The sequence below is a fragment of the Mirounga leonina genome, unplaced genomic scaffold, assembly GCF_011800145.1.
Source record: "Mirounga leonina isolate KUSES-001 unplaced genomic scaffold, KU_Mleo_1.0 Mir_173, whole genome shotgun sequence".
Taxonomy (NCBI): Eukaryota; Metazoa; Chordata; class Mammalia; order Carnivora; family Phocidae; genus Mirounga; species Mirounga leonina.
The window spans coordinates 24,506,635-24,516,083 of record NW_023270447.1 but is presented as its reverse complement, the minus strand read 5'-3'; the positions used below and the strand labels follow the sequence as shown (position 1 = coordinate 24,516,083).

The 9,449-nt window shown below is 38.7% G+C and overlaps 2 protein-coding genes across 2 annotated transcripts in view; one reads left to right on the top strand and one right to left on the bottom strand.

Annotated features, from left to right (window-relative positions):
* RPF1 (ribosome production factor 1 homolog) overlaps positions 1-560 on the top strand; it is a 21,716-nt gene extending 21,156 nt beyond the window's left edge. The window contains exon 9 of the mRNA XM_035018157.1: positions 322-560. Coding sequence (XP_034874048.1) covers positions 322-363 — 42 coding nt within the window. The 3' untranslated portion in view covers positions 364-560. The remainder of the gene's footprint in view (positions 1-321) is intronic.
* An 802-nt stretch (positions 561-1,362) lies between these two features.
* GNG5 (G protein subunit gamma 5) lies at positions 1,363-9,279 on the bottom strand. The gene is made up of 3 exons (XM_035018158.1): positions 9,088-9,279; positions 4,965-5,109; positions 1,363-1,608 (listed from the first exon to the last, which is right to left on the bottom strand). Exons 1-2 carry the CDS (start codon positions 9,166-9,168, stop codon positions 4,984-4,986), a joined length of 207 nt encoding a protein of 68 aa, XP_034874049.1. The 5' UTR covers positions 9,169-9,279; the 3' UTR covers positions 1,363-1,608; positions 4,965-4,983.
* Between the last annotated feature and the right edge of the window lie 170 nt (positions 9,280-9,449).

Here is a 9,449-nt window from a genome sequence, read left to right as displayed (position 1 = left end):
TCCCTTTATAAGCCAGTGTTACGATTCTGTTGTATGTTTGAAAACTTTTGCTATAGACGTTTTGTAAAGTTTGTAGATTTTAAATCAGAAATGAAAACTTTAGTATCTTAAAACCCGTCTCTTTTCTAGTAAGCAATAATTCACTTAGGTATTTTTACTTCAGAATTTTACATGTATATTATACACCTACATATTAGAACAGTAACTTCTAATACCTTTATTAGACCTAGACTATTCAGTCTCTGAAATGGACCCAAAAGGGTTTTTTTTTTTTAAGTATTGTTACCTGTAAATTGTTTACTTTTTTTTCCTAATTTTCAGCCCCGGGAAATGGATACAAGTAGAAGAAAATTCCATTTATAAAATACTGAAGGAATAGTATTGAATTGTGCTAAACAGGCCAATCTTGGATTTATGACAGAAGACCCTTTTCAAAATGTCATTTACTGGTTTCATAAACCTTTTCATGTCTGGACAAAGTATCAAGTGCCATGAATTACCATTCACCGTCTATGTAGCAAATACAAATAAAAGTCATTTTGGTGAATTTAGAAGTTGCAGTTTAAGTTTCCTAAAAGTTCTCTTATTTCTAGGTACTTGTAAGTTGGAATCAAGATTCAAACTAACTTTTCCATGTGTACTTCCATTCATGGAACACGTGGCCTGGAGAGAAAATACAGTCCTTGGTACTTACTAACCCATTGGTTTTCTACCAGCCTAATCTTGGATCTGGCACATAACTTTAATTCTGTTTCCTGCATGAATACATATTGGGAGGCCAGGTTTCTGGGATGTTTTAGTATTTCCTTAAGCCTTTCAGAATGGTAAAAATTTTAAAGCAAAATGGTTTACCAAGGACTTAACAGTTGCAAATTACTGAAGCTAAACTTTGGTTCCTTTTTTCTTGATACTTTGTACCTCATTACATTGTACTATAGTATTCCACTCAAGAAATGTTTAAAAGTCTGAAATTTTTCTTAGCATTTTCTAATGGAATTCCTATGTCCAGTCTTTACTGTCCTTATTAGGAATGCAATCTTTTAAGAAGTAATTAACTCTTAGGTGGAATGGTAATAACCCTACACAAGAGTTTATTAGAAATATTTATTATTAAAACAAAGTTAATCCTGCAAATAACTCATGAGTAGGAACTAGTACTAGTAGCTTCCTCCTGACCTTGAAAGAATACAGAAGTCTGCAACTTACCTTTAATTCCCTATAGTCTTTCAAATAAATGTATGGCATAAAATTATGTGAGATGAGTTGGTAGGAGAAAACACTAAAACTTAACCCCTTTTTAATGACAATGGGAAACTCACATATCTTAGGTATTCAAAATAAATTAATACATAGTCTATTTAATACCAGTAATTAACCAAAAAACTTTTATACTAAGTATTTTATTGTATGCTGCTGCCAGTGTATATAAAATAATTACCCTTGTGAAATAGAAATTTATGAAAATTCAGAGAGGTAGATGTTAAAGACTGACAAAAGTAGAAGTTTATATAGTATGGCACGTGTTATAGGGATAATAAGCTTTGTACAGGCTTCAAATTTAGTTCTCCTTTGAATATTCACTGGTTCATGAAAAGTGGTTTAGAAAACCTGAAATGGAAAAGAAAGAGTGAATTATTAGGGTACCGTACCAAAGCACAATAGTTTTTTCTGAAAAGTAATAGACTTCTATTACTTTAAGGGTATTTATTTGCATATAAGCTTATAAAGTGCTTTCAATTAAACTAAGCCTGTTTTATTTTTTAAAAAGATTTATTTATTTGAGAGACAGCCAGCGCTGGTGTGTGCGCAACTGGGGGGGGGGGGGGGCAGGGGAGAAAATATCCAAGCAGACTTCCAACTTGGGGCTCGATCTCAGGACCAATGAGATCAGGATGATTGAGCCACCCAGGTGCCCCAAACTAAGCCTGTTTTGTTTTGTTTTGTTTTTTTAAAGCAGACATATCGCAGGGTTTCTAGGGGGAAAAAATGAGAAACAGGAGATTTCTGTGATGTATAAAATGTAACTTCCTCTTAATTTTCACAACCATTCTGAAGTACAAATCACTTCTGGTTTATAAACAACAGACTTAAAGATTAACTTGCCAGGATCACTCCGAAAGATACTCTATGTCCTAATAAAAAAAAGTTAATGTAAAACTCTCTTAAGTTCTGAAAAATCTGAACATCCCTAGAAAATGAGCAGTTAGCACTGATGAGAGCAGTTTGGCTTTATCTACTACGGTAAAAGATGCAATCCCACTTCTATTTACCTAGATAAACCTACACTTAAAGAGAAACATGTACACGGATATTGACTATAGTGGTGTTTTAACAGCAAAGAACTAGAAATAGCCTAAATATAACTCAATAGGGGAATAGATAAACCAGGATTTATACATATTGTTGAGTACTATACAGCAGTTAAAACAATTTACATGGATCAACACAAATCTCAAAAATAATACAGTAGTTATTCCTAAAAAACAGTAAGTTATCTATATGGAAAGATAGAAAAAGTATATCTTTTTAAAATTTTTTGATACATGGTTCTCTACTTACTTGAAAATTTCTGATATTCTATAACAAAAATGTTCAAGAAGCTTAAACAGAATCAGTGGTGAAAAAACAAAATGTCTAACCTCAATTAACATCTGGATTAATACAAATTTAAAAAACTAGATAGGCAGAAAATGAGGGTTGTTTAGCAAGAGCTCAACAAAAAAGCATTCTCAAGGTCCAGGTGGAAAGTTTGCTCCTAGTTATCAAGTGTTATTAAATTTTAAATGTCATTCCTTATTGAATAATTTTACTTTTATTTTTTTTAAGATTTTATTTATTTATTTGACAGCGAGAGAGAGAGAGACAGTGAGAGAGGGAACACAAGCAGGGGGAGTGGGAGAGGGAGAAACAGGCTTCCCACTGAGCAGGGAGCCCGATGCGGAGCTCGATCCCAGGACCCTGGGATCATGACCTGAGCCGAAGGCAGACGCTTAACAACTGAGCCACCCAGGCGCCCCAAGATTTTATTTATTTGAGAGAGAGAGTTTTAAGCCAGGGGGAAGAGAGCAGAGAGGAACAAGCAGACTCCACCCAACACAGGGCTCTTTCCCACAACCCTGAGCTCATAACCTGAGCCAAAATCAAGAGTCAGAAGCTTCCAACTGAGCCACCCAGGCCCCCCTAAATAATTTTACTTTAGAAATCGATCTTAAGGAAACAGGTAAACTATACATAGGAGTACCAAGATATTTGCCTCAGTGTAGCTTCAAACTTGGAAACCTCAATATTTAATGATGTCCTCAATATTTAATGATGTTTAAGTTACAACCATTGAAAATCTAGTTTACAAAGAATTTTAATGAAGAAAATTCAAGTGTTTTTTTAAAAGCAGAATAAAAACTGTACATATTGTGATCCTCATTGTCTGTAAACCTGCCCATAAATATTTCTTCCTCTTAAAAGGAAATCTAATCTATTAACAGTGATTGTTTCTAGGTGTGCTGATCATGGTAATTTCTATTTTCCTTGTACTCTATCTACTACTAAATTATCTACGTTGTCTTAATTTAAATTATCAAAACTATGTATTTTTAAGACTGACTTGTAGATTCTTTGCATCCAGGCCATTTCACTGTGGGCCACCCAGGACCACCAGCATCAATATAACCTGGGAGTCTGTAAGAAATGCTTCACCCCTAGAATTCAGACCTATTGAGAATTTGCTTCTGAACAAGGTGATTTGTAGATACATTCAAGTTTGAGAAGAAATGCTTTTACATCCAAATGTCCTTTTCCTGGACCAAGGTGTTTCAAATCATACCTACAAACTTGTTTTATTATACTGCCAGGATTAGTAGCAATTATTTTACTCTGAAATCTGGGTTCTTATCCTAGTTATATTTATAACTTTGAGCAAGTCATTTAAATACCTATCTGTAGACTCTTGTGAAATGAAACTGTTAACAGCCAGATAAGAAGCCAGGCTTCTTAACAGTATTTTATATCAAATGAAAATAAACCTCTTTGTAAAGTGAATACAACGGGAACAGAGGTTAAAGAATCTTTAATAAGCCATAAAAATAAGAAATTTCCAAAAACTGCCATGAAGAATTAATATTGCTAGAGGCAAAGAACTATTAACTATTCAAAATGAACGTGTTAAGCTGTTAAAAAGAATGACTTCCTCATGGGAAACCTATTACTCAAAGGTGGTTTCTGGTGTTTCAAAATCTTAACCTATTTAACCATTTTATTTACTGGAAACATGCTGACTTCCTGGATACTACCAAATCTACAAAGCTTAATGAGGGAGGGCACAACTATGTAACATGGTATTTTAGGAAGCAGCTTCCTGAACTTTGAGGAGTTAGAATGTTTGTAAAGGGTGTGTGCCACACAGTTTTTTTTTTTTAAACACTATTATTTTAAGGTTGCTTCTCATAGGACAGTACGGGTGAGTAAACCCTCTGACTAAAGTACCGTGTATTTATAAAAGGTGTAGCACCCTTGGATTACATTTTAAATTCTCCACAGCATGTTTTTTGGTCACAACTCTCTTGGATTAACATATACTTTTGCACACATTGACATTTGATCTGGAAGGTACAGATTAATATATAGACACATGTCTTAAACCAGCAAATTCTTTAGTTTCTTAATCTTCTGAAATCAAATCCGCTGCCTGCCACCATGAACTCATACACTTCATTTCTCTCGTTCTATCTTTACTTTACAAGAATAAAGAGTAAAACCTGTTATTCCCCACTACAAATGTCAGTTTATTCAATGATCTCTTGATTTTCTCTTACATTCCCAACCCCCAATTCTTTGCTATGCTGCGTTATAGCTGGGTTCTATTAGAGAAAAGACATCAGGATTAATCCAAATGAGTTGGTAGTATTTAAAAGTCATCCCATGAACACTGCAGATTTTTTTAAAACTGTCTAAATATTAAGGCAACTTACCATCCAAAGATTCATTTTACTACAAAAAGGAACAGACTTTTTGGGGTCTGAAGGGATTCGTACTTGAAGATACACCAGTTAGCAGGGGGTCGTGTTGGGCATTCTGCAGACAGAATTGTTTCAAATCTGCAGCTGCCTGGGAAACCTGTATAAGACAAAAGGAGAGGGTAGTGGGAAGAGGCGAGAATGTTTTTTTAAATTTTATTTTATTATGTTAATCACCATACATCATTAGTTTTTGATGGTAGTGTTCCATGATTCATTGTTTGTGCATAACACCCAGTGCTCCATGCAGAACGTGCCCTCTTTAATACCCATCACCAGGCTAACCCATCCCTCACCCCCCTCCCCTCTAGACCCTCAGTTTGTTTCTCAGAGTCCATAGTCTCTCATGGTCCGTCTCCCCCTCCGATTTCCCCCCTTCATTTTTCCCTTCCTATGATCTTTTTTTTTCTTTTTATGCTATGGTGAGCACTGTGAATTGTGTAAGACTGATGAATCACAGCGAGAATGTTTTAATGAAGGTTTCCTCAAATCTTTGAAATACCTGCATGCAATAAATACTTCTTTTTTTTTTTTTAAAGATTCTGAGCCACCTGGGCGCCCCTATAAACACTTCTCTTAAATCAAAAGATATATACTAATTGAAGGTCAACAGTCATATATATACTGAGCTCATACTCAAAACACTACATGTACAGAGGACTAGTTTATGTTTTCTTTTGCTTGCTTATTAAAAGCATCAAATGATTCAGTACATCTGCAAAATAAAACCTATCTTGCTAGTTTATTAATAAATAATCTTCAGAGGTATTCCACCTTCAGAGCCTCAACATATTTTTTACTAAAAGCCATACACTCGATACAAAAGGCGTTAAAATTCTAGCCAACTATTACTTTGTCTTGAAAGCAATATTATTGGAAAAATGCTACTGTGAATGAACATTATGTTCTAAAACTGAACCATTCAGTTCATTGTTTTGGTATTATGTACCATTGCTGTTTAAGGTTACGAAACTGAACAGTGACAGCTTTCTGCTTGGTGTCATGCGACTGAAAGGCTGATAGCAAACTTCAAATTATTTTAATAACTTCACTGAGCAGCCTGCCTTTAAAAAGCAGTGTATTTGCTTAAATGTGATTTTAACAATTTTCATATACATATACAATGCCACTCAAACAGGACTTAAGGAATTAAGTATCACTTAAATGTCTACTATTTGTATACTGATAAGGTGATGTAGAATACCAAAATAAAGAACCGAATGGTTCAGATGTAGAACATGAATAACTAAAAGATGTACCAAATGAATACAATATCCTCAGTCTTGAGGTTTAGGAAGATGGGAAAAATAATCATTTATTTTCAGTTTCAACTATCCCCAAGGAGGGTGAGAGCAGGTGTCCAGTCCGGCTGGGCATTTGCCTGTGAAAGGGAGGTAAGCATCACAAATACTCTCTATAAGAAGAAATCCTGCAGATTACTGCTGTATCCCAGACATTTACCTGGTAAAAGGATACATGATCCTGAAATGAATCTCAAGTCTTGAAATCTATTTGTATATTTGGGTTATACAACAGTCCAGAGTAATTGAGTTCCATAGGTTTATTTAGCAACTGTATAAAGTATTATGTAAATACCTGATAACCAAGTGCTACAAAAAATGGCCACCCTGTTTACCCACCAAAAGAAGGTGTAGCTAAAGTGGGGGGTATGCATGGTATCATTTTGCACAATCTTAAAACTTGGTTTCATTCACATTAACTAGCAGTAAGGATAAAGTATTAACTTTCTGCCTAAAAGGGAGGCAGGCTCCAACTTAACTAATTCCCTTTCACAAACTTCTCAAGCACTAGTAATGTGCCAAATATATTCTGGCACTGAGAATACCTAAGAACAGCCAGGTCCTTGTTACAGAGGTGACAGTTCAGAGGAAAATACAGACAAGGAGCTCTTTGGAAAAAAGAGTGGTTAGATCATGCCTTAAGGGAAGGTGTCTCTGGGGAGGTGATATTTAAACTTGAGATCTTAGAGACAAGAGAACCAGCCAGGTAACTATCAGTGAGAAACCAATCAGAATTCTAAGTAGTTGGGAGAACTAAGACAAAGACTCTAAAACTCAAACAAGCTGCTAGCCCCTAAAGCATTGTAATAATCACCATCCAGGAGGTTGAAACCCTATAATCCTGGCATAATTATTACTGCCCTCTTTAACTCTCAAAACTGTCCTGGGTTGGTGAAACAACGTATGGTCGCCCTACATATGGTAGAGTTTGTCAAGCATTTGTAACCATTTCTATGGTTTCTACTTAAAGGTTTAATAGTAAATTTGTGCTAGTTTAAAAATAAACGAGCACCCAAAAAAGCATCTAGCATAGTCATGGATAAAATAGGCACACAAAATAAAATCGAACTAACCATATTTTACAACAGATTTAAAGAAAAGCTCATTTAAAAGTCCCAAGGTGGGATGCCCTCCCTTCCTTGCTACAGCCCCTAGCAGGAAATAGAGAACTCTAAAACCAAATCACCTATGGTGGCTTTAAGGCTCCTGACCAGAAGCCTCCTGAAGAAATGAAGTATAGGAACAGGCATCACTCTGGAGAGTTAACTGCAGTAGCTGGGGTTTTCATGGTAAAACCCTCAAGTACTTTAGTCTGAGGACTTCCATCTCATTTTCTTTTGAGACAAGGGCTAAGTACCCCTACTGAACACTTACTGCTTTCAACCAACCTTTTTTTTTCTTTTGCCTCCCATACCCCCGCATTTTTTTCTTTCCTGAGCCACTCCAACTATGGTAAAGGCACACCTGAATGATAACGTAATGGTTGGTTAAGAAATTTCAGAGTTAAATCCAGCCAAGAGTGACCATAAACCACTGGGATGAAGTAAGTATCTGGATATGAGAGAAATGGACTCCAAACAGCAATGGAGTCTACAGCACTTAAGGCCAGGAAGGGAGGGGAATCCCACACCAAAATTGATGGGAATTTCCCTTCCGTCCTGAGGTGACCACAACTGAGTAAGCTAGGTCCCTGACATTTCTATTTAAGGAAATAGGTAAATGGGAGACTATCTTACTCCACAGAACATTTCAGGGAGAAGTAAAGACTAGCCTGATGAGTACACAATCAAGTCATCTTGGAAACTGGCTGTTTCTTTCAACGGAGTGCATGATTTATATTCTTCTGTTTCTTTTTTTATTAATTACAAGAAGAGTTTCACTTGTAAGCTGACCTGTGCCAGAAAGAAGCCAATCCATTCAGGATTTTAAAAATCAGGAGAAACTTGGAATAGCATGTGAATGTCAGGTTATCCTACCAACATACACAAAAGGTTTTTTTTCCCCCAAAGTAAACGCCCAGGTCAGTGTTAACCAGTCGGCAAAACAAATAAAACTTGACCACCCTGTTCACTAAGAGCAGACCAGCAGATATTCCCAAGGTCATATCCCAGCAAACTGTGCCAAATAGGTATGCAATGCACGCTTTGTACGAGGTTGTACAGGGCACCAGTGGTAACCTTAGAGAACGTTTTGAAAACAAACATGCTTCTTTGACCTAAAGTTTGCGTTTGCAAAAATTCGTTTTCAAGTATGTGTTCGGTGGATAAGAAGAGCTGGAGGTAAGAATCTAGTACTAAAAGGAGTGGGTTTGGGAACGTTCTGACATGAAAAGAAAACTGGTTCTGTTCTGAATTAAAACTCAGATAAAACTGTCTAGTGAAAAGAAAGGGTGGAGTCTGGTAAGCTGAGGACTGGAAGGGTGCGGACGGCGCGCGGAGGAGCAGCTGTTGCCCAAGCCAGCCACGGAGTCACTGCGGAGGGAGAGAGAGACAAGGGCGAACGGAATGCGGAAAGCCGCGGTCCAGCCCCGGGACCAGCCGCCTTGGAAAGCCCTGGCCGCGGAAGGGCGCACTAACCGGCCCCCCAAACCACAGCGCCGACCCGCGCCCCTACTTCGCTGAAGTTGGCTGCTCCCGGATCCTCGCCGCCGAGCGCGCGCCCTCCCCAAGGGAAGCGGGAGCCGGACGCGAGTGCAGCCAGTGCCAGCCACCTCGGCCTCCCGATCCCACCCTCCGCCTCCGCCCTCCCCTCCCCCTCGGCCGCCCGCCCCCGCTCACCTTCACGCGGTTGAGCCCGGCTTCCAGCCGGAGCTGTTGAACCACTTTCTTCATAGCGGCGACGCTGGAGGAACCAGACATGGCGCTCTCAAGAGCGGGCAGATTCGTCCGTGCGTGGCTCTGTCGGTTCGTGGGTCCGCTGGGCCAGACGGTGGGGCAGCGCGGCGGGGGGCGGGGCTCGGAACTTTGTCTCTTAAGTTTCCGGTTCTTTGCCCAGCGGCTCCACCCGCGGCACGCATGCGCGCTCCTCCCCCGCGTTCAGTTCCAGCTCCTCACCCCGGCGGGGAGCGGAGGCGGAGGGAGGGGGAGAAGGGAGTGAGAAGGGGCGGGGCGGGCTGTGGGCTGAGTAGCTGCGGGACGCG

Bases quoted from the DNA above. Each gene is read 5' to 3' on its own strand.
- GNG5 (XM_035018158.1), bottom strand. From the start codon at position 9,168: ATGTCTGGTTCCTCCAGCGTCGCCGCTATGAAGAAAGTGGTTCAACAG. The intron at 5,110-9,087 runs GTGAGCGGGGGC...TGTCTTATACAG, and splicing joins CCGGGCTCAACCGCGTGAAG to GTTTCCCAGGCAGCTGCAGA.